The 24,968-nt window shown below is 48.2% G+C and overlaps 1 protein-coding gene across 4 annotated transcripts in view; it reads left to right on the top strand.

The window, feature by feature from the left end:
* Window positions 1-4,869: 4,869 nt before the first annotated feature.
* CCDC93 (CCC complex scaffolding subunit CCDC93) overlaps window positions 4,870-24,968 on the top strand; it is a 67,693-nt gene continuing 47,594 nt past the window's right edge. For all 4 annotated transcript variants that reach the window (XM_080918175.1, XM_080918176.1, XM_080918177.1 and 1 more), the window contains exons 1-6: window positions 4,870-5,023; window positions 8,324-8,437; window positions 10,088-10,182; window positions 14,732-14,843; window positions 17,717-17,815; window positions 19,801-19,857. In XM_080918175.1, coding sequence (XP_080774301.1) covers window positions 4,982-5,023; window positions 8,324-8,437; window positions 10,088-10,182; window positions 14,732-14,843; window positions 17,717-17,815; window positions 19,801-19,857 — 519 coding nt within the window. In that variant the 5' untranslated portion in view covers window positions 4,870-4,981. The remainder of the gene's footprint in view (window positions 5,024-8,323; window positions 8,438-10,087; window positions 10,183-14,731; window positions 14,844-17,716; window positions 17,816-19,800; window positions 19,858-24,968) is intronic.

A 24,968-nucleotide genomic window follows, 5' to 3' on the forward strand; every position in this document is an offset into this window, starting at 1 on the left:
AGCACGAGGACCCAGTTCAATCCCCATCACCCACATAAAAAGTACATTTATTGGCATGCATTTACAATACCAGCTGTTGGGGGCTGGAGACAGATGTGGATCCCTGGGGTTCACTGATCAGCCAAGCCTAGCCTAAGCCCATTCCAGGTCTTGAGAGACCCTGTGTTGAGAATCAAGGGGTTGGCTCCTGAGGAGTAAGATCTGAGGTTGACTCCTGGCCTTCATACATACTTAAACATTTATGCATACATGTGCACCTACGTACACGTGTACCTTCACATACACTTGTACCTGCCCTTGCACAAACCTACACGTACGTGTGAGCATGCGCAAACACACACACACACACACACACACACACACACACACACACATGTATACACACCACCATAGGAGGTGCTGATAAACTGTTAAGTATTATTTTCTTCAGGAGATGAAGAATGTTGAAGTGTTTTCATTAGGAGACAGGGAACACAGCACACATTCCCCAACATGTTTATTCACTGCTGTGAAGTTGGATCCTTGTAAAATCATTTTAATGAAGCTAATAGAGTATGGTTGTGAAAATTATTAGAATTTGTTAATGAAACGATTCTTTGTTTAGAGAATTGCTAGAGGGACTCATCAATGTGTGCGGGGGAGGGGCAGGGGGGTATATTTTATCTTCAGTCCAGAGGACATAGGGTTTAAACCAGAGGTACTCAACCTGTGCATCATAACCCCTTGGGGGTTGCATATTAAGTATCCTGAATATCAGTTATTTATATTATGATTCATAACAATAGAAGAATTAGTTATGAAGTAACATAAAAACTTTATGGTTGGGTCACCACAGTACGAGGAACTGTATTAAAGAGCTCCTGCATTAGGAAGGTTGAGAACCCCTGGTTTAAATCATCTTATCATACTCAGTCGTGTCTCTGCCTTTTCACTGTAGAAATGTCCCGTGCTGCCAGCCTTAATAGCACAGGACTCTAACTCCAACTACTCGGGAGTCTGGTGCAGGAGAATTGCAAGTTCAGGGCCAACTTGAGTTACAGAGTGAGTTCAACACTATCCTGGGAAAGTTAGTGAGGTCCTATCTCAAAATAAAAAGTGAAAAGAAGGCTGAGAGATAGTTCAATGGGGAGCGCTTGCCTAGCTTGCGTAATGCTCTACAGTCAATCCCTAATAGAAAAGACAAGCAAATCATGTAAATATAGAATGCGATGTTGCACAAAGAGTAAAAGCTTTACCACCTGAGAACAGCATACAGTTACGAACTTTCGGGAAGGAGAGATAGTGACAGCTCAATGGATAAAGTGCTTGCCTGGCAAGCATGAGAACTGAGTTTGATCCCCAGAACCCAAGTTTAGAAGAAGAGGTGGAGGGAGAGGAGGAGGCCTGGAGAGATGGCTTAGTGCTTAAGAGGACTTGCAGTTCTTCTATATGACTTATTCTGTTTCCAGAACCCATGTTAGGAGACTCATAATGGTTTGGAACTCCTGGCCTTCACGTACAACCATACACATGGCACACACACACACACACACACACACACACACAGAGAGAGAGAGAGAGAGAGAGCTCCAGTTTTCTGTGAGAAACATCATAACCAAAATCAACTTTGTGAGGAAGGGGTTTATTTTATCTTACAGCTTAAAGTCTATTGTGAAGAAAAGTCAGGGCAGGAACTCGAGGCAGAAAACACTGTACATGGAGAGTCAAGTAATGAAGTTAGTTACTCCTCTTTATCTAAACCATCGGAAAGGGTGTCTAGAAAGATGGCTCCCGGTAGTCAGCAGTGCACAAACTGTAACTCTAGTTCCAAAGGTTTTGATGCCTTCTTCTGGACTCCAAGGACGAATACGCTCATGCACTCAAACCCACACAGAGATACATAGCACACACTATTTTTTATCTAAAACATTGTGAAGGTGTTTACAACACTATGTCATCAACCTCCTGCATCCTGTTCTTGAAGCCTCTGACACGGGCTACCTCACAACCATGTTCCCCTGTCCTGAAGCCGCAGTCCATATCTGACCCCACATGGTTACAATTCTCAATATATACCAAGTCAGTGAAGAACAGTTTGGGGAGTTATAAAAATAAGAGCTTTCGAGAGTTATGAATGGGTCCTTTAGAAATGAATCTTACTGTGTAAGAACAAGACCTCTAACCCAAGGGAGGTCACCTTCAGCACCGTTCATTGCATATTCAGATTTCTCCTGCTATCTGGGGACTCAAGAAGCTTCCAGTTGTTTTGGGTTCACCTTGCCCTGGAGCTCACTGCTGAGCCCAGACTGGTTGGTTAGAAAGCCCTGGGGGGTCTACCTGTCTCTGTCCCCTGTAATCCCTCCAGCAAGGGACAAGCACACGAGCGAGCATCTCTCCTGTAATTTTCCACTGGGTTCCAAGGATCAGCCCCAGATCTTCATGTTTGCAAAACAATCACTTTGTAGTCTTGGTTCTGTCTTTAGTCAGGGGGGGGGGGGGCATGAGGTTCTTAACGCTCTTTCTACCATGTGTGTGCTCTGCCTCCAGAGGTACAAACATTTCCTTTGTATCAGCTTTTAACACTTCAGGAATAGGAGCTGTATCAGTCCCTAGAGTAACAGAACTTACAGAATTAATCTCTGTGTTCAATGCAGTCACTGGATTTACTGGAATGACTTACAGGCTGCAGTCCAGCTAACCCAGAAGTTGCTCAGTTCCACAAGGCTGGATGTCGGCTGACCTTTAGTATATGCTGTTGTCCCAGAGAAGGCTCTGATGCCAGTGAAGGAAAGACTGTTAGCACGGTGACAAGACAAGCGAGCAAAGAGCAAACCTTCCTTCTTCTGTGTCTATATAGACTTCCAGCAGAAGGTGTGGCCCACACTAAAAGCACGTTTTCCTGCCCCAGAATCCAGGTCAAAGACTGAGTCTTCCTGCCTTGAAGGTCTGAACTAGAAGTGGATTCACCTACTTCAAACCAAGCAGAAGATCTCTCAAAGGTGTGCTCACCATTTCTGGATTGCTGTACATCCCATTCTGTTGTGGGTTGAACAAGAATGGCCCCATAATTAATTTGTTTGGATACTTGACCATAGAGAGTGGCACTATTAGGAGGTGTGGCCGTAGGTGTGGCCTTGTTGGTGGAGGCGGACTTTGAGGTCGCCTATGGTCAGGCTACACCCAGTGTGGCACTTAGTTTCCTGCAGCCTACAAATCAAGATGGAGAACTCCTGGTTCCTCTGGGACCAAGCCCGCCTGCATGCCTCTATGCTTCCTGCCATGATGATAGTGGACCGAACCTCTGAAACCGTAAGCCAGCCTCCAAGTAAATGCTGTTCTTTATAAGAGTTGCTGTGTCTGTGGTGTCTCTTCACAGCAATGAAACAAACTAAAACACAGAGGTCAAGTTGATAACCAAGTATAGATATCTTGGGAGCAGGAGAGAGCGTGGTAGCTAAGAGCTCTTCCTGCTCTTGCAGAGACGCAGCTCTGACTCCCAAGTAGCCATGGGGTCATAATTATCTGTATAATTATCGGGTTCCAGTGGCTCTCATACCCTCGAACTTCTGCGAGCAGAGGCATGCACACGGGGCGCAGGCATATATACACATAAAACAAAATAAATGAATCTAAAGCAACAGTGGAAGTTACCAGCGATATAAAGAGGAAGAAGGGAAGCAAACACTGGCCTCTGTTGCTTAAAAGATGAAAATAAGCTGGTAAGCCGTTCTGGAGCAAGCGCTGGGCTGGCAGGGAAAAGACAATCCTTTGTATAGCTGCCATCCTCTGGGACAGACACGGGGCTCATTACTTAAGTGGTACACAGTTAATACCACGTGATCACACCACTCTGAGTTCTGCAAAGTCTCCCAGGAAGATGTAGAGCGTCAGGACAAGATGGGGTGGGAATTATTTTCTCGAACAAAAATTTCTTGGAACTAAGACATAGAGACTAGGAGGAAACAGATGTAATACACTCTTTGGGGTCTCTGTCCCCAGGTTTATATACTGATAGCCGGCAGAAGAGTGTGTTAAACATGGCTGGAACTGGGCCTTAGTTGCACGCAACGTACACGAGTGGGTACTGACGCAGGAGCTGGGAGCTTCCCAAACCAGGCTTGGAGAAAACCAAAACCCACAGCATCTGATACCCAGGGAAAGGAACGGAGGGCAGCTGGAATATGGGAAATCCTCATGACACAGGGAGATGGCTTTTAAGAAGCTCCTCGAAAGCCAAGAAACTAGAAAGTGAGTCTTGAGAGGGGAAACAAAAGGTTTTGAGGAAGAGAAATAGGGATGCTTAGAGAACACTAGTGATATAACAGTTGGAGGGAGAAATACTAGAAGCAGACAGAAATAAGAAGGAAAGGACTTGGCAAGGAAATGGTAGGGAAAAGAAGGTGGGGGTTCGAGTAAAAGTAGGCATGTATGAGAATGTCATAAGGAAACTTATGCTACGTTGTAAACGGGGTAGAAAAGGAACTTGTCATGGTGGCATATGCCTATAATCTTAGTTCATGGGGTGGGGAAGCAGGAAGATCAGAAGTACAAAGTCATCCTTAACTATATAGTAAGTGGTAAGCCAGGCTGGCTAAGACACTGTCTCAAGAAAAAGAAAGAAGGAACGAGGAAATATCTTAAGAAATAAAACTTAGAAAAGAAAAAGGAGAGAAAAAAGAAAAATTAGGAGAAAAAAAGAAAAAGAGAAACATTTTAAAAAGAAAAAGTAGCTTAGGAGGAAACCTCTGTTCAGTACCGCCCCTAAGGGGAGGAGGATCCGCTACTCAGGATCCAGCCCCGCCCAGCAGCTCTGGCTGCCCTTGCGCAGGCGCAGTAGTGGCTCACTTCAGCCCTAGTGCGCATGCTCCGCGGGGCCACGGTTCTCCGACCGGCTGTGGTAGTGTCAGCTCCCGAGAAGGAAGTTTCCGCTTTGCACCCCACCCGGATCTCAGTTCGGGTGTAGAGCCGGCTCCCTCCGGCTCCACATCAGCGCATCCGGATCATGGGGTTACCCAAGGGGCCGGAGGGCCAGGGGCTCCCGGAGGTGAGGACCTCTGTCCCTGACACCCTGGGGTTGCTAGGGAGAGAGGGCCGAGCCCGGGGCGGCGGGCAGGGACCAGCCTAGGGTGGCGGGGACAGTCGGCGGTTGCTCAGGTGTGTCTGCCCAAAGGTGGGTCCTAGGTACCCTGGAGGGGCAGCTGACTGGTCCCGCGGCGTGCCAGGGTGCATCGTATTGCTGGGTGCAAACTTAAGGGTTCCTGGGTCCTCTTGGGGACAGAGGGAACATCCAGATCCCTGCCCAGATGCAGCCTCACACATCACGAGGTCCTCGGGAATTCCTCTCTCGGGCTGTCTGGAGGCCCTTCACGTTGCGAGACTGGCTCCCCCTGGCCAAGGCTGCTGCGCTCAGGAGTCTCAGCAGTCACGAGACAAGCGGTGGGACTGTCCCGGCTCCCGGTGTGCAGAGGGCGGTGACCTTGGGACGCACACCTTCTGCTGGGTCTAGGTTGCCAGCCTCTCATTCCCTTCCCTTTTGTCAGAAAGGAACACCACCTCCCCTGCTTGTAGACTCCTTCCCCCCCCCCTCCCTCGGGCTGGGGAGGATGAAGGAAGTTTGGGAGCTCTGTGCACATCGGGGTGATGACAGAGTTGAGGACACCCTCTCCTGTGGTGACCTGTGCTGGGACAGGAACATCACTGCTTGTTCTAAGGAGGGAAGACCTTTCCAGGAATGGTTTAGTCAAGTTCTCAGCCAGTACTCATTGGATCCTGCAACAGGACTTCCACGTTGGTTGGGAAGAAAAGCGCAGCCACCCTCCCTCTAACGGCGGCCCACCATTAGAGCTTGGATATGGGGATTCCCAGTTCTCCTGGTTGCTTTACTCAAAGCTCTGAGCTCAATGAAGAGTCCCAGTTTCCAGAGAGAATTGGGGAACCGTTCCACAGCACCTGGATCCCTTTCTAAGGTGGGAGACAGGCTTTGGCAGAAGTGTTATTTCTCTGACACTGCCTAGTGCCCATTCATTTTCAGCTGCCACGATCTTGCTTCTCTGTGCCCCTCACAAACCCTTCTGTTACGTCTTCATCCTGCTCATTACTGAGTCACCGAGTTCAGTACTCAGGTGACAATAGAGCAGAGGAAGGGCTGATGTGGCCCTGCATTAAACTTATTTCATGGGGTCTGGGCTGTAATAGTTCAGGTTTCCGTTGCCACATAAAAATCTCTGTCTCCCTCCCCCAGCTTCTCTCTCTCTCTCTCTCTCTCTCTCTCTCTCTCTCTCTCTCTGTGTGTGTGTGTGTGTGTGTGTGTGTGTGAGTGTGAAGATGTGTGTGTGTGAAGATGTGTGAAGGTCAGAATAGAGCCTCCCATGTCACCATCCTCACTGACAACCCCCTTTGAGACAGGCACTCATTGGCCTGGCACTTCCCAAATAGGCTAGGTTGGTTGGCCAGTGGGTCCCAGGGATCTTTCTGTCCCTGGAATTACAAGAGCACAGCAGCATGTCTGGCATGTTTATGTGGGCTCTGGAGATTGACCTCAGATCCTCATGTAGGTGAAGCAGGTGCCTGGCTATTGTTGCAGCCTGCAGGCTTTTCTTGGTTGTCTGCTTTGGAGTCCTGTCCAGTTCTGCCCTGAGTCCTTCAAACTGTGAAAGTTTTTCTAAAAGCAATAGACACGCCCCTTTCATGAGTGTGCTTGACTCCTCATAGACTGCCAGGGGGCTGCGTCTGGTCTGTTCTTTTCTAGGTTGGTCTACATAATGAGTTCCAGACCAGCCGGGGGTAGGGGAATGGGGGTTGGGGATGGGCATACATAGTGAGACCCCGTCTCATAAAAGAAAAGGCAAAGCAAGGACTGTATTGTATAGTGTGCACATGGATACAAAGTTAGTAAAAGGTATAAAGGCTAAAAACTAACACAGGTGTAAAATTTTGAAAAGATCCAAATAACGAGGGTTTGGGAAAAGTGCTTGCATAGGTGCTGGAACTCGGGGCTCTGTCCCCAGCACAGTGAACAGTGGGGGAGGGGTGGGTACCTGTATCAGCACTGGAGAGGCAAGAGAATCAGAAATGCAAGGTTGTAGTCCACATACAGCAATGGAGGCCAAGTCTGGGCACTCGAGACCCTGTCTTAAAAGACAAAACAAAATTAGTATCACCTGGCTCTCACTGACACGGTTACCTCATTCAGATTTTAAACCCCTGTGTGTGCGTGAAAAAAATCCTTCGGGCTTCTGTGAACTACAATGCAGGACAGTTGGGAGTTTATCTGGCCTTGTTTAAGAGCTCACGACGATCCGTCTTCATCAGTGTTCTGGTTATGGATTTATTTACCTTTACTTACATATATGTCCGCATGTGCGAATGCATCTGGGTACCTGTGAAGACCAGGCAAGCTTGTCAGATACCGAGGGATGAGTTAAGGTGGTGGTGCGCTGCCTGGTATGGGCTTGGGGAACTGAACCTAGGTCCTCTAGAAGAACAGTATGTTCCCTTAACCACCGGACTGTCTCTCTGGCCTCCAGTGTTCTGGGTTTCATAACTGGATGTATTAACTGGGTTTCATAACTGGGACACTGTCTTTCTGGGATATATTGTCCTCTTCTTGGTAGTTTCTTTATGACACAAGATGGCTGAATACTTGAAGGAGTCCTATTTTATTTACCTGTATTTGTGTTTTATGGTTTCCGCATATCAGCATGTTGCCCCTTTCCATTCCGTGTAAGCATGTTAATGTGTTAAGTGAATTTGGAATCAAACATCCCCATTCAGTGTCATGCCAAAAACTTATTTTATTGGTTCTATACATTCTGGAGTGATAGGCAGCCTGTGGAAGTGCTGTATACAGTGAGTTGAGGTGGGACACTGTCTTTCTGGGATATATTGTCCTCTTCTTGGTAGTTTCTTTATGACACAAGATGGCTGAATACTTGAAGGAGTCCTATTTTATTTACCTGTGTTTGTGTGTTTGCATGTGTGGTGTCTATACATGTCTTTGCACGTGTGTATGGGTGTTCACATGCATGTGAGTACACGTGGAGGCCTGAGGTTGACATCTGATATCTTCCTCAGTCGGTCTCTACCTTACCCATTGAGGCAAGGCCTTTTAATTGAACCCCGAGTTTACTAGTTGGTCTTGTCTAGCTATGAATGGCTATTCTGCTGGATTTACAGGTGGGCCACCATGTCTGCCCAGTATTTATGTGGGTTCTGGGGAGTTTGAACTCTGGTCCTCATGTTAACATGGTCATCAGACTCTTGAAGATGCAGCCACGGCACGGGAGGGCTATGTTTTCTTCCTGCTCAGTCGAGATGGCCTTTACCAGTTATCCTTCTGCTCTAGGTGGAAACGAGAGAGGATGAAGAGCAGAGTGTCAAACTGACTGAAATCCTGGAGCTCTTGGTCGCAGCTGGCTACTTCAGAGCAAGAATTAAAGGCTTGTCTCCTTTCGACAAGGTAAGAGAAGCCTTGCCAGCCACTAGGCCATGTCTCTGAAGAACTGCGTGGTTAACCATGGGAGCGGTTGTGTTCGTACTTCCTATGATTCCATTCCTCCCAATCCAGATTCCTCAGGGATGTACTCGGATATCCTGCTCAAAGAGAAATAGAAGTCAGCAGATGCAGTCAGATTCCTTTACTGTGCACAATACTTTAGGGAAGGTAAACAAGCAAAAGAGTATTTTTTCAGACTGGGGAGACTCCTCAGTCCGTCTGGAAAGTGCTTGCTGGGAAAGCACACTGCTGAGGTCCAGGACAGTGAGCTCCTTCTCAACGAGGTGGATGTATGGATGGCTCCTGAGGAATGACACCCAGTGCGGACCTGCGGCCTCTACATGACTGCATGTGTGTGTGTGGACACATAGCACACATGAACATGCACACGTATGCACACATAGACAAGAAATTGTTTCTCTTTTAAGGAACATACACTGTGGGTAGGAGTTTTAAAGTGTGTAGAAATAATCTTCTGAATGCTTAGAAACAATGGCAGATATCCTGTGTCTTTTTAACTCTTGTTTTAAAGATTTATTTTATGTTTAATTACGTGCACGTGTGTGCTGGTATGTTCAGATGGGCCTTGGATCTCCTGGAGCTGCAGTTAGATGGGAGCCGGGTTCAAGTTCTCCACAGGAGCACCATGCACTTGTAACCACTGAGCCATCTCTCCAGCCCAGGGGTGGCATCTTCTAATGTAGCAGAGCTGTGAAGAGTCACCGTGCGCAGGACCTAGTATGAGGTCTTGAGGGCATAGAGATAAACCATAGCCCTCAAAGAGCTCTAGAGAAGAGTGATGAGCCCACTCACAGGCAGGGCCTAAATTATGTGGTACCCTGTAGGCAGTGCTTCTCAGGCATCTGGGACCAATGGTAAGGTGGGCCGGGACAGCTTTGAAACTAGTGCTGCAGGCTCCTCCTCCTCATGTCCAGACCTCCTCCGTTGAACTGCTTAGGTGGCTCTGGGCTAGCGACATGGAAATCTGTATTTTCTTGTCCATCTAGGTTGTTAAGTAAGCACCAGAAAAATGTCAGCCTTGCTGCCCACATGGCTGGTTGGTAAAAGACGTGATCTCTCTCCATCTGGCATGTGTCAGGAACTAGGTTAAGAAATTGCTCAGCTGGGGCTGGAGAGATGGCTCTCTTCCAGAGGCCCTGACTTCAGTCCCCAGCAACCACATGGTGGCTCACAACTATCTGTAACGGGATCTGATGCCCTCTTCTGGCACGTTGGTATACCTGGGGATAGAACACTCATATGTATTAGATAAATCTTAAAAAAGAAAAAAAAAAGAGTCTCTCCGCTGATGACTCAGTGGGGTTGTGCAAGCGTGAAAATCCGAGTGTAATCTTCATATAAAAACCAGGGGTAATCCCAGCACTGCGGAGATGGAGGGTCCCTGGGGCTCCCTAGTCATGGTGTGCTCCAGGGTCAGCGAGAGACCTCCCTCCAAAACCGAGGCATAGACTACAGGTGAACGTGTGCACACACACCCAGGAACACACGTGCATATACACCTTGTGGAGTCTGTACAAAGTGCTCAGGGCTGGAGTTTCTGTCCTGCTCCCTCCGTGAGGAGCTCGTGAGAAACAGCATTCTCCTTTCTTACAGGTAGTGGGAGGAATGACGTGGTGCGTCACCACTTGCAGCTTTGATGTGGATGTGGATTTGCTGTTTCAGGAAAACTCTACAATTGGTCAGAAAATGTAAGTTCCTGGGGCTTGTCATGGACGAATCTAATGAAGGGGAGGGGAGCTTCCTGGCGGAGATGGTGCTTATGTGCTTCTGTACACATGCCTTTCTAATTCCCATGCTACAAAGCTGTATTTAATGGTGTGTGTGTGTACACGTGTACATGTGTGCGTGCACATGCGTATGTGTGTCTGTGTAGGCCAGGGGATGACCTTAGCTCTTGTTCCTCAAGCACTTTTTTGTAAGACGTTTCTCACTGGCCTGGAACTTCCCAAATAGGCTAGGTTGACAGGACTGACTTCACTTCTCCAGAGCTAGGGTTACAGTGGTGCAGCTCCGTGCCTGACTCCCACTACCCTTCCCTTAACGTGGAGTATGGTGTGTGTGTGTGTGTGTGTGTCTGTGAGTGTGTGTGTCTGAGTGTGTGTGTGTGTCTATGAGTGTGTGTGTCTATGAGTGTGTGTGTGTGTGTGTGTCTATGAGTGTGTGTGTCTATGAGTGTGTGTTTGTGTCTATGAGTGTGTGTGTCTATGAGTGTGTGTGTGTGTCTATGAGTGTGTGTGTGTCTATGAGTGTGAGTGTGTGTGTCTATGAGTGTGTGTGTCTATGAGTGTGTGTGTCTATGAGTGTGTGTGTCTATGAGTGTGTGTGTGTGTTGTGTGTGTGTGTCTATGAATGTGTGTGTGTCTATGAGTGTGTGTGGTGTATGTGTGTGTCTATGAATGTGTGTGTGTCTATGAGTATGTGTGTATTTATGAGTGTGTGTGTGTGTATGAGTGTGTGTGGTGTATGTGTCTCTGTGTGTGTGTGTCTGTGAATGTGTGTGTGTGTGGTGTGTGTCTATGAATGTGTGTGTGTGTCTGTGAATGTGTGTGTGTGGTGTGTGTGTGTTTGTGTGTGTGTATGTTAGGATTACAGCTCAGGTCCTTGGGCTTCAAGACATTCTCTTTACTCGCTGACCCATGTCCCCGGCCCAAGCTTCTGTCTTTTAACCCGTTATCACCGTGCAGCCTCTTCTGATTTCTATTTAGAGTAGACTTTTTAATGTCTCTATTTGGTTTTTTACCCCAGCTACCAGCCTACCATTGCTTTCAAAATGGTAAGGGCATAATATTTATGATAACAGTTAAGTAAATGCTTAAATGTATAATTATTTTTATAATAATTGCTAAATAAGGGATAAAATCAGAAATAAAAGGAAATATAATCTTCTTGACCTAATGATACTTAAATAAAATGGTGTGTGTATTTGTGTGTGTCTGTGAGTGTATGTGTGGTGTGTGTGTCTATGAGTGTGTGTGTGTGTATGAGTGTGTGTGTATTTGTGTGTGTGTCTATGATGAGTGTGTGTGTGGTGTGTGTGTATGATTGTGTGTGTATTTGTGTGTGTCTATGAGTGTGTGTATGTGTGTGTGTGTCTGAGTGTGTGTGTGTGTGTCTATGAGTGTGTGTGTCTATGAGTGTGTGTGTCTATGAGTGTGTGTGTCTATGAGTGTGTGTGTGTGTGTGTGTCTATGAGTGTGTGTATGTGTGTGTGTCTATGAGTGTGTGTATGTGTGTGTGTGTCTATGAGTGTGTGAGAGTGTGTGAATCAGAAGATAACTTGAGGGAGTCGATTTCTCCCTTCATCATTTAGGTCCCAGGGACTGAGCTCAGGTTGTGAGGCCTGGCGGCAAGCTTCATAATCCCCTGAGCCATCTTGCCAGCATAAATTTTAAGGGAGAAAATGGAAAGTATCAGGTGAAAAGAGTCTTTATTAATCCTTTCAATAAATATTTATCAGGTTTGTGTTACTTCCGCGGCTCAGACATTATTCGGGTGCTTTGAAAACTTTAGGAGAAGTGCCCTGCCTTCATAAAGCTCACAGTCAGCATGGCACTGACGCAGTCATCACGTAGAATGTGGAGCTGAGTGGTTGTGAATGCACAGGGCTCCGGCAGAGGATCGGAGTTCAGTCCTCGGCGGCTCACAGCCGTCTGTGTTATTTTCCTATAGCTGTGATGAAACGCCATGGCCGAAAGCAGCTCGGGGAGGAAAGGGCTCCTGTTAGTTACGTCTCTACATCCCAGTCCATCGCAGAAGGAAGTCGGGGCAAGGACCTGGAGGCAGGAACTAGAGGGGCAGTGCTTGCTGCCCTGCTCTCCAGAGCTCGCTCAGACTGCTTTCACATACAGCCCAGAACCAGCCCTGGGAAAGCGCCATCCACAGTGGGCTTTCCCCTCATCCACACGTAATTGGGGAAACGGACCACAGGCTTTCCCAGAGGTTACTCTAGTGACGGTGTTTTCTCAATCGATGTTCCCTCTTCCCACCCAGACGACTATAGCTTGGGTCCGGTTGACGTAGATCTAGTCAGCACGGCCTGTAACTCCAGCCCCAGGGGATCCAATGCCCTTTCGTGGCCACACATCCCCATAGATTAAAAATTAAAAAATGAATCTTGAAGGAGTAAGACATATAGGGACACTGCATAAGCACTGGGAACAATTACAGCTGGGCAGAGAATGGGGGGGACACTGAGAGACATGCACAGTTTACTGAGAAGATTCAGGGGTCCTGTGGGACTAAGGCTTGAGGGCAGAGGGTTGCGGGCAAAAGGAACCTTTTCCCAGCACTGTGAGTGTGTTATATCATTTGTCCTGCCTTTGAAGGCCTGAGATAAGGATTCTCCTCCTCCTTTTTTTCACTATGCATGCGTGTGTGCATGTGTGCCATAGCTTGCATGTGGAGTTGGACACATGTAAAAGTTGCTCCTCTCCTTCCGTGTGGGTCCCGGAGATTGAGCTCAGGTGGTTTGCCCGCCATTGCCTTCACCGTGGGAGCCATCTTGCTGTCCCGCCTGTTGCTCATTGTGTTTTAGGTCGATCTGACCAAAGAGCTGGTGACTTGCCAGAAATCCCAGAGGTGGTAGGGATGGGATTTAGATGAGGGAGAGATCAACCATCATGGAGGAGGAATAGTGCATCTAACACAAAACTTTAAAAGAGTCAGCTGGATGTAATTGTGCACACCTGTAATCTAAGCATTCAGGAAGCTGAAGCAGGAGGATTATAGTTTAGAGGCTATGCTTGGCTGTATAACAAGGTCCTGTCTAAATATATATATATATATATCCTTAAAGTGGCAGATTTGTAATCTGTAACAACAGTGGTTATACTAAAATCTCAAGCTGGGAAGTTTGCCTGGAGATTACACGTGTCCCTTCTATATTTGCTTTTGTCGTGTTGCTGTGGCAGACACCATGATCCAAAGCCGCTTAGGGGAGAAAAGAGTTTATTTGGCTTGCAGGGCCCAGCCTGTCTTTGAAGAAGTTAGGGCAGCAACTCGAGGATGAACGGGAGCCGGATCCATGGCAGAAGCCTGTTCACTCACTGTTACATTCACACTTAGCTAACTCTCCCATACACCCCAGGGTGAGCAGCGTTGATGGTGGTACCCACCACAGTCTCCCAACCACACACCCAAGCCTCCTCAGCAACTGACAAGACAGTGTCCCAACCACACACCCAAGCCTCCTCAGCAACTGACAAGACAGTGTCCCAACCACACACACAAGCCGGCCTGATCTGGGCAGTCCCTCAGCTGAAGCTTCCCTCTCAAATGACTCCAGACTGTTAGGTTGACAAAGCTTTTGCAGAAGGTCAGACTTTTCAGAAAAAGTTCTCCGGACTTTTGAGGAAGTCTGAGTTCCTGAGCAGAGCAGGGGTGGCTGGGGACTGTCTCTCAGAAGTCTTCCCGCCTTCTCTCCCCTGCCCCCCCTGCTCTGCTTCCTTCCCTATTGCTCCTGCCATCAGGGTTAGTGCTGGCAGCCTCTCTGCTTGTTGCCGGGACTGCCTGGACTTGGCTTTGCTTTCTGGGAGGCAGTTTTAAGAGGCTCATAAACCCCAAAATGACTTGCTATATCCTCCCCTCCAGGCGTTTATGAATTGCCTGATTAAGCTGGCTGTGAGGAGTAGCCAGTGAGAACCTTCTGGAAAGGCAAGAAAGTTGTCTTGTGTATTGTTGAGGTCTCAACCACTGGTTTTTAAGCTCACAAATGGTACTGTTGCAAGCTCTAGCTCTGTGGCCCACTAGAGGGAACACTCTTCCTGTTGAAGTCGATGGCATTAAAGAACAGTGTGGCAGTGTGCTGGTCATAGAGATGCACTGAGCCCAGGCCTAGAGTTTGTTTCCATTGGATTAGCATGGATTCTGGGTGGATGATACCCAGCACCACGTGATCATGGCGTTATGGCACACACCTATAATACCAGTCAGAACCAGGGTGAAGGCAGGATGATTTTCCTTGTCTACAAGGCAAGCTTGAAGCCAGCCTGGGCTGCATGAGACCTTGCCTTAAAAACAAAACAAACACAAAAACAAAAGAGGAAAGAAATGGGCGTAATACCCGATGAGAAGAATCCTTTTGTGACCTTCCATTCACGCAGCTGAACTGTGATTCTCATGTTGGTCACTGTCACCGTGACCAGGCCGGGGCGTCTCCAGAGTGCTGCCTAGACGTTAGAGATGTCTTTAGAGCCGCTCAGTGTGTCCTGACTCTGCTTGCTGTTTTCTCCTGGACAGAGCTCTATCGGAAAAGATTGTCTCGGTCCTCCCACGGATGAAGTGTCCCCACCAGCTGGAGCCCCACCAGATCCAGGGCATGGATTTTATCCACATATTCCCGGTCGTGCAGGTGAGGGCTTCTGCGTGGATTCCTGCCTGGACCAGCCTGGACCCCGGGTCTAGTGTGGGATGTCTTGTGAGCACGGCTGATACGGAGTCTTGCCGTCATTCTCAAAAGGGGCTGTGCGTTTCACTTTGGCCTTGCTGTGATCTTTGATGCTCCCATCAATGGCTTTTGTTTCCCCTTTTCATGTGTGCGTTGCTGTGTGCGTTGTATGTGTTGTCAGTGCACATGTGTTCGCAGCAGGTACATGAGTGTGGAGGTGCACATGTGGGGGCAGACAAGTGTGTGTGCGTGTCTGTGCTGTGTACCATGTTATATTTATGAAGACAACCTATTATGGGCAACTGCTTCCTAATCATGTCTTTCACTTGTGCTGGCTGCCCTCTAAACAGAATTTAGTACCTGAGATGATTCTGTAAAGCTTCTATGAAACCCTAAATTTGATTCCCAGAACCCATATAAAGAAGAAAAAGAGAAGTAGCTCCACAGAGTTTTTTTCCGACCTCCGCATGCAAACCATGACTCACAATTAATTAATAAAAATAAACTATAGTTTTCCTGTTTCTACCCTGTGGAGTGCCCTGCTGTGGGTCACATAACTAGGTGCCTAGGCAGCTGGACCTGCTATGCACTTGGTAAACCAGCACTGTCCCCATATTGCTTTGAGGATGTAGGCGTTCTGAGTAGGAACTGTCAGCTCCAACAAATGGTTCTTTCTTCTGATGGGCTCATGAATAACAGAAAGACTGAAGAACAGGCTCAGTGCAGGCATGCATTATCCATAGTGTATAAGTGTGTGTGTGTGTGTGTGTGTGTGTGTGTGTGTGTACACGAGCGCACATTTGTGTTTGTATGATGTACATATTTGTGTTTTTGCATGTGTTATGTGACAAAACTTTTTCTCAGAAGTTGTAACACATACGCCTGCTCACCTAAGATAGGGAGCCCACAACAGACCAAAGTACACATATCCCTGAAGTCCAGCCTGTTGAACCAATGGGTTTTATTAGAGTTCCCTACAGGAGTTCGTTTGGGTGAGGGCTCACTTACAGGAGCAGCTGGGAATCTGGAGCACGCTGGCAGCTCAACAGGTTGGAGGGTGTCCTTTTCAGCTCTAAACCTTTTCTGGGCAGCTTCCCTGGTTCCTGCTTCTTCTAGGCTGCTGGTCTGGTCTCTCTTTGTTTGTCTGAGAATCTTCTTCTCAGGTTGGCTTCCTTCTATCTAAGGGGGATTCTCAGCTTTTATTGCTTACTCTACCAGGGGGTTTAGTGAATCTGGTCAATTTCAGGGACTTCCTGATGTTATTTTGATATTGTTTAAGTTCCTGTTTAAAAAGCGTCCCTGTTTTGGTCCTGGAGGAAGAAGCTACACAACAGCATGTGCATCTTAAGTGCATGAATTTTTTAATTGGGAACTAGGAAGAGTAAAGCTAAGTGCTTCCAAATACCAGCCTCATGGGACTGGGAACCTTAATAAAAACCCCGTGTGTGCGATCACCTGATGTGGAAACCTCCCAGTTGTAACTCCCATTTTTATCTTGTAGCTACAGGCCATTGAGTAGAGTAATGTAGTGTCTGGTAAGGCCCTATAAAGATTCTACCTTAACTGTCGCAGGGATTCCAAGAATATCCTATTCAGTGATCCCAGTGACTTGGGCTCTGTACTGGAACTTCTTCCACCTGAGGAATTTTTTCATCTAGCAGAAGAGGGGTTGTACCAAGTGCTCTTTGTGGTATTCTCTTCCTCTCTCTCTTCTTGCAACAAACAAACCAGAAAACAAAACAAACAAACCATTGGCATTAAGACTAGCCACCAAAGCTGGACAGACTGTGGTGATGCCGTTAATCCCAGCACTCGGGAGGCAGAGGCGGGCAGATCGCGCCGCGAGCTCTCGTCACTCATCATCGCTGGTTCACTAAGAGCGCTAGTGTTGTGAGTCGCTCTGCTCCTGTTGTATGTGGTTCTTCGCTGTCTACACTCTCTGGGAACTGGGGCTAAAGATGGCTCAGTTCTCAAGAGCATTCACTGTTCTTCCGTAGGACCAGAGTTCAGTTTCCAACTCCCACATCAGACAGTCCACAGGTATGGGTAAATCCAGTTCCAGGGGATCTAGTGGCCTCTGCTGACTTCTGCAGGCTCATTCACTTACGTGCACACCTTCCCCATGCACCCATACACATATAAGCATAATAAATACAGTAAATCTTTAAAGACAAAAGCATATTGAGGGGCTGGAGAAGTGTCTCAGCGGTTGAGCACTGGCTGCTCTTCCAGAGGATTCCAGCTTCAATTCCCAGCTCCTGCATGACAGCCAGCAGCCACCAGGAGCTCTAGAGGCAGGGGAGTCTGACTTCCCTAGGCAATGTGTGCTTGCAGGCAAAATACCCATACTCAAAATATACAAATAAATAAACTGAGGGATGGGTAGAGGGGGAGAGAGGATGTCAGGGAACTGAGAGCTGGTGATGTAGTCTGGTTAGGAGAATTCTTATTTAGCATGGAGCGAGCCCTGAGTTTCATCTCTAGCAAGGCATAAACTAAGGATGGATGCACGCCTGTCATCCCAGGACTTGGGAGTCATCCTCAACTCCATACTGAATTTGAGGTCAGCCTGGGCTACATGAGGCTGTGTACACCTCACCAACACAAAAAGAATGCCAAGGAACTTCCTCCTCTCTCGACAGAGAGACCAGCCTGTAGCTTTCACATGCTGCACAGTTACTTACGGCTACACACGAGGTCACTGGGTCTTGTCATCTCGGATGCTCAGCTGGCTGCTCTTGTCATGGAGCAGCGGGTGCTCGTGAACTCACAGGCTGCACGGTTTCACTGCAGTAGGAGTCCAGTCCTGCCTGCTCACGCCCTCCTTTCTCCCGCAGTGGCTGGTGAAACGAGCTATAGAAACAAAGGAGGAGATGGGCGACTACATCCGCTCCTACTCCATATCCCAGTTCCAGAAGACCTACAGCCTCCCGGAGGTCAGTGCTCTGCTGTCTTCCTTCTGCCCTGGTGTACTTATGGTCTTTTGTTTTCGGATGTATTTGGATTGTGTGTGCTTGTGTGTTTACATGGGGGTAAGTGCCTAAGGAGGCCAAAGATGTCAGGCTCCCTGGAGCTAGGGTGGGAGGTGGCGGGCCGTCTGACATGCACTCGAGGAACCAAACGTTGTTCTCTGCAAGGGCAGTAAGAGCTCAGCCGCTGAGCCATCGCTCCGGCTCTCTGAAGTTTGCTCCCAGTCTTTTATTTCATCCATGTCTGCCCACCCTGGGCAGTCTCTAACGCCTTTCCTTTCCACACCCATGCCCTCCTTCTGAACTGTGTGTTTTCTGACTGCTTCCCTCAGTGCCACGTGCTGGACCCACAGTTGATACAGGGAGCTCCAGTGCAGAACCATGTCTTATGTTCACAGCCCTCCCTCCCCCTCCAGCTCGCAGTCCCCTCTGGGATGTCCCCTGAGTCACGCAGCAGTTGGCATACATGTCCCACATCCCATTAAAGGGTGTGCACGCAACAAGCACTGTGCACGCAACAAGCACACATTCTCAGTACTTTGGCTGTCATATTCTTGGAATGAACCACTGCCCACTCCAGAAGCATCATTCTGGCAAAGCTAGTGTGCACCCTTCCTTTCTGTTCTCTGGTGGTGTAAGTATATACCAGGAGTGCCCTGGGTACAGCGAGCATAGGCCCTCCTGTACCCCACCCTCCCCTTGGCACCTCTGAGCAGCCTCGTGGTTCATTAGAACTGCCTTTTAGATGGCTATTGAGGATAAATCTCCAGTTATATGAAATTGCAAATGCTTCTGTGTATTATATACACAGTCAGGTGTGTGTGTGTGTGTGTGTGTGTATGTCACATGTTGATATCAGGTACTTCCCCCAGTTATTTTCCATGTTTAGTTCTTCTTTTTTTCTTTACACTCTTGTTTTTTGAGGTAAGACTCCCTCTGAACCTAGAGCTCATAGGTTCCTCTAGACTGACCGGTCCTCCTGTGTCTACCTTCCAAACACTGGGATTCCAAGTGTATGCTGTCTCGCCTGGCTTTTATACATGGGTTCTGGGGTGCACCCAATTCAGGTCTTTATGCTGGTAGGAGAACTACTTTACCCATTGAGTCGTGTCCTCGGCCCATGATTCCATTTTTGTTAAAAAAAAAAAAAAAATAAAAAAAAAAAATAAAACAAAACAAAACACTTCCTAGGAGAGACTGCCCGTGCAGCACATCTCCTGTGGGCACGGTTAACAGTAACTGTGACATGTAAGAACACCAAGCACTCAGATGCTAGCACATCCCTGCCTTCCATCTTCATCCTGAGGTGCTCCTCCTGTAAGCAGTGGTGCTCTTTTGTGTAGGCATTGGTGCTCCTGTTTTGCAGATGGCAGAGCTGAGGCTTAGAGTTGAGGTTACCGTTAGTGCTTTTGAGGACTGGACATGAGGGTGTTTGTCTCAGTCACTCCATGGCCTTGCTTTTTCTTACTGACCGTAAGGTCCTATCAGCATTGTTTGCAGAGGTCCTAGCTTTTTTTCCACAGGAGATTTCACAAGGAAATTGAAAGCTGGGGAGATGGCTCAGTTGGTAAGCACCTGCCATTCAAGCAAGGTGTGATTCCCAAGTAGACATTTCAAACGCTAGGCTGTAATACCAGCTCTGGGGAGGGAGAGCTAGGCGGACTCCTCGGGTTCCCAGGCTAGGCAGCTTCAGCAGGGGAGAGACTGTCTCCAGCTGACAGCACCTGAGAAAGCACAACCCTAGTTGTCTTCTCGCCCCCACATACATGCACACACATATGGACCTGCACACACACGAACATGCACATACCTATTGACACATCTTTTAAAATCTCATTTGGACTTCTTTACACACAGCAGTGAGGAGCAACTGTTCAAGAAGGGAGATCTGTATGTGTGCCTGAGTTTTGTGCTCAGTGGAATTGGTTGAGTTCCTGTGTTCTGTCTTGCAGGATGATGACTTCATAAAGAGAAAAGACAAGGCCATCAAGACCGTTGTTGAGCTCTCGGTAAGTCCTTGGCCCTGTGCCTCTGCCCTGCACTACCGCATAGCCTTCAAACATCCTCTATAGAAGTAACACGTCCCCCAGAAGCTGACAGCCAAGAGTGTATGCTAGCATCCCTGTAGGACACTGGTGCCCGCTGCTGTGCCCCAAGTCCTTAATTGCAGGTTTTAAGGGAGAAAAATCCGAATGCAAAGCGCCACCCCCTTCTTACACCCATGGCGGCGGTAAGGGGCAGCCTCAGAGAATGAAGAACCAAATGGTGAAGGCAACTCACTGCCCCGCCCCCACCCATGATGGCTCTGGAAAACAGAGTAGCTTTGAGCTTATGCAGGAAGGCCACCGTACGTGGTGCATTCTGGTCACTGGAGTCAGTACACATGAGCTATTTCCCTAGTGGGGGCGGGGAGCTTCGTTAAGATGCTTCCGGCCAGAGCCAAGAGACTGCAGCTGCCGCCCTTGGGCTGAAGAGAATAAAGCCTCTATGCCTGATGCACAATCTCTGACTTCTAGAAGCAGCGTATGGCGCGCTGTGCATCTTGTTTCTGACTCCATTGTGTCATAGCTCATCTACCATTCTACTCAGTCTCAAGGGCAAGGACTCAGCCATAGACAGATGAGAGAGGACAGGCCGGTGGCTAAGCCTCACCTTTCACCTTGTTTAAGATGACATACTTGGAATTTTTTTGGCTGTGTACGGCTGGACTGACGGTTTTCTGATGATCCTCCTGTCTGCACCAGCCGGCTTTCTATAGCAGCTCTCAGATTAAAGATGCTCAAATTACACATCTGTTTTTTTAATATGGCTTCCAGGGGTGTGAATTGGGGTCCTTATGCTTCCGTGCAGGTGCCTTTATCCACAGAGCCCTTACCGCAGCTGAGCTACTTTGGTGTTTAAATTAGCGCTTGTTGGATAACAAGTCACCCAGTTTAAATCCCAACGGTGCAGTTAATGCACATGCCGGGGCTGCCATAAGATTAGAAGTTCAGTTTGCCTGGCTCATCCAACTGTGTGAGCTGGCTCAGGAATCTCTTCACAGCAGTAATTCTGGACATGAATCTGTGCTGTCCCACCGTGATGACACTAAAAAGAGCAGGTCACTTGATGGTAGCAGACATGAGGAACTCAAGTGCAACAGCCTGGGCCCCTCCCCCTCCCCTTTGTGTGTCAGCTCCATTCCGCCTTGAAGTGGCAAGGGAGAGAAAAACCTTTAGAGTTGTATTTTTGAGGCAAAGTTTTACCTTGAGCACCTTGAAATTGTGATAGTCCTCCTGCCTCAACCTCCCAAGTGCCAGGATTACAGGCATGCACCACCATACCCAGTTTAGCTACACAGTTTGGTACAGACTCATGGGGCCTGGAGGTGGCACCTGTGCTGGATCCGTAAGAGGAAGATAGTGTCCGAGGGACAGCGCTGCTCATGGGAAAGACAGACAGGGGACAAGGTTGGGGCTGTGTCTGGAGAAACATACACAAATGAATGCTATCTGTCATCTCAGTGTCTCTGTGACTTAGAATCCAGGGGCTTTGCTTGGTTTATTAATGTGAAATATTGGAAAGGAAGGAAAGTGGTTGTAAGTTACAGTGGTCTGCTTTGGGGGTGGGGTGTGGCACTTGGTGTAAGCACCCGTGGAGCCCTGGTGGGTGGAAAGCAGGTCTAATTATAGTTCCTAGACTGAAGAAGGTTTGTTAAAGATGCTGCAATGGTCGGCTTTGATTGTCAATCTGACACAATCTAGAAATCACCTAGGAAGACAGTCTCAACGAGGGATTGTCTAGAGCAGGTTGGCCTGTAGGGAATTGTCTTATTTATTAATTGGTAGGGAAGACCCAGCCCACTGTGGGCAGCAGCACTGTTCTCTAGAAGGGTCTCCGACTGTAAGAGTGGAGAAAATGAATTGAGTACAAGCAAGCGAGGTGTGCCACTCATTTCCCTCCGCTCGGACAGCAGAGGTGACGTGGTCCCCGTCTCAGATCTGCTGTGACTTTCCTGTGTGGTGGACCGTAATCCAGAACAATGAGCTAAATGATCCCTTCCTTCCCTAAGTGCCTTTTGTCAGTGTTAATCACAGCGACAGAAAGGGAACTACAGCTGTGCTAGGCCGTGAGAATGGGCCACTTACGGTCAGTGGGGGCAGCCTCCGCTTGAGCAGGGTGCGGTGCGGCCCGCTGGAGCCTTCGAGCGCGGAGCACCAGATGGAGTTCAATGAAGAAGTCGTTCCTGGCAATTGTGAGGGCAGCCGTCAGAGGTTTGACACCACAGGGGTAGGTTGCGTTCTCCCTGCCCTACCATTTCAGATGTGGGCTCAGAGGAATCACTATGACAGGCGAAAGCAATTGTAACGGTGCTTCGAGGAAAGCGGCTATCAGACACACAGGGGTTCTCTGTGTTGGGGTCGCCTTAACTTTTTAATGCCATTCATGTGTCCTTTATCACCTGTCAAGGTGAAGTGTTAGAACCCCCAAGGGGAACTGATGAGAACGAGGGAGAGCGTATTTGGAGTCCCCGTTCTCATGTCATTCTGTTGCTGTCACTCCGTGCTTTGTTAGCTATGGGCAGATTGTTTGAACCCAGGACCAGTGAGATGGCTCTGTGGATCAGGACGCTTTCTAAGCTAATAACCTGAATTTGATTCTCATCCCCCAAACCCACGTGATAGAAGGAGAAAACTGACCTCTGCGTGTGCACCGTGGCATACGTGTGTGCCCTCCCCCAGACACACGTAGGAGAAATAGTGTGATAAAGATCTAAGCTCTGCAGGTCTTATCTTTAAGCAGAAACAAGGATGAGAGGCAGTACGTGGGAGTAGCCAGTGCCGGCCTGGCATGTGTCATAGCAAGACTTTGTGGCTGGGAGGTGACTCCATGGGGAAAGGGCTAGCCACATAAGCTTGAGGGCCTGAGTTTGGGCCCTGGAACCCACATGAGCTTGCGATCTCGTTGCCGGGAAACGGCACAAGAGGATCCCTGGAGGATGCTGGCAGCTAGACTAGCCACATCTGTGAAGTTGGGGAAAAGTGAGAGACCCTCTCCTAAAACCTCCCACAAGTAGTCCTCTGACCTTCACACCAAGGCTGTAGCATGTGGCTATATGTGGGTGTATGCAGGCACATGCACACATCCTAAATAAGCAAACAAATAAATAAAACATGATTTTTTTAAAAAGGTAGAAATCAACAGAGGACAACACCTACAGCTGACCCCCCCAACTCCATGTACCATGTGCACCCCCAAACTATAGTGTGTGCAAAAAGAAAATATAAGTTTACTCTGCATAGTGAATGTCTGAAGTATTTAAGTTTTGATTTCTTTATTGTGTGTGTGCACATGTGCACGTGAGTACACATGCCAGAGTATACTCCTGCTGCCATGTGGGTCTCAGGGATTAAGCCCAGTCCTGAGGCCCAGCAGTAAGCAGTCTTTCCCACTGAGCCATGTGGCTGGCCCCGTGTACGTAGCCATGTGTCCAACATAGTATTGTTTGTACCACACTCGAAATTAACACAGTCATGTTGACAATGAGTGAGACATTGGGCATATACCATCATATCTGTTAGTTCGAGGCTGTTCTAAGGGAGCTGCCCATCGCAGAAGGCGGGCTGCAGAGATGGGGTGAGATGCTTGCTGCTCTGAAGAGTTTCAGCAGGCGCTCTGTGCAGCTGGCTGGAAGCAGCTGGTCCTCATTGCTACAGATGCACCAGGAGGCATGTGAGAGGTCAGCTGGAAAGGTGGCCCATGGGTGCTGGAGTGACATGCAAGTACAAAAGCCAAGCCATCAGAGCCTAGTGCTGCTGTGGACTGATGCTGTCCTAATCCCAAAGCAGGCTAAGGCTAGCCTAGCACTATGTCCTAGGATCTTGGACAAATTATTTATTTAGCTGGGGGAGGAGAACTGTTTTGTCTTTTACTGGAACAGGTCTCATGTACCCCCAAATACCTTTGACACTGGGGATGCAGGATAACACTGAACCTCTAATCCTCTTCCTGTACCTCAGGAGAGCTCAGTAACAGGCATATCCCACCACACGCTGTTGATACTGAGGATGGAAGCCAGGATCTCATTAATGCTAGGCCAGCACTCCATCAGCTGAGCCGCATTTCCAGCCCCTGCTGCTTTACCATTACATTGACAGTAATAGTGCGTCCCCTGACCCTGCCCCTCCCCCTACCCCTGACCCTGCCCCTGCCTGGGTGGTTTCAGAGTGCCAAGATAAGATGCATATGCAGGTACATACTTAAAGTGTGCACAAGCCAGCCTGCCACTGCTGTGCAGAGTGAGCACTCCCCTTGGCTCTGCCTTTCCTCATGCTATTGTTTTGAAGTCTTTTCTTGGAAGAATCCAATTTCCTGTCTTGAGTCACTGGCTCTTTGAATGGTAACTGAGGAGAATAGCAGTTAAGCGCAATTATGCAGCGTTATTAAATGGGAGAGTTTGGTGGGAATTAAACTACACGCAGGCCCGGGTTCAGGGGCTCATTCTCCTTTTCACTTCTGTTTAAGTCTGGCTTGTGTTATTTATAGTTGCTGTTTGTACAGACGGTGGGAGTGGCCTGGAGCCATCTGGGGTAGGGATGTATGAGAGCAGCCGCCAAGCGTCGTGCCAGGGATTTTCTGCAAACATGAGATGGCTTAGTGGGAAAGGGGGCTTGCTGTCAAACCTGAGAGGACGGACTCCCACAAGTTGACCTCTGACCTCTCTGTGCACAAGGGTGGTCACACATACAGTAAACACATTTTTTTAAAAACTGAGATTATGTGCGTGTCACAGGTACGCAAAACTTTTCATAAAGAAAAGTAAACTGGGGCTCAGAAAGTTAGGATTACCTCCAGGAAAAGATCCTAACTGGAATGAAGTGCTTCTGTTTGAAGGGGCTGCCAGTGTCCCCCGATGCACATACGCCATCTTAGGAGCCAGGAAGGGCATTTATTGGGGTTGAAATGACAAGTCAGGCCATGAGAAGGTGGACATTAGCAACTATTGAACACATACTTCATGCCACATATTCTGATCAGGATAGATACATCACATGTTCACATATGTACATATGTATGCACTGTGATGGTTTGTGTATGCTCAGCCCAGGGAGTAGCACTATTAGAAGGTGTGGCCTTGTGG

Source organism: Micromys minutus (assembly GCF_963924665.1).
Source record: "Micromys minutus genome assembly, chromosome: 6".
In the NCBI taxonomy this organism is placed as follows: domain Eukaryota; kingdom Metazoa; phylum Chordata; class Mammalia; order Rodentia; family Muridae; genus Micromys; species Micromys minutus.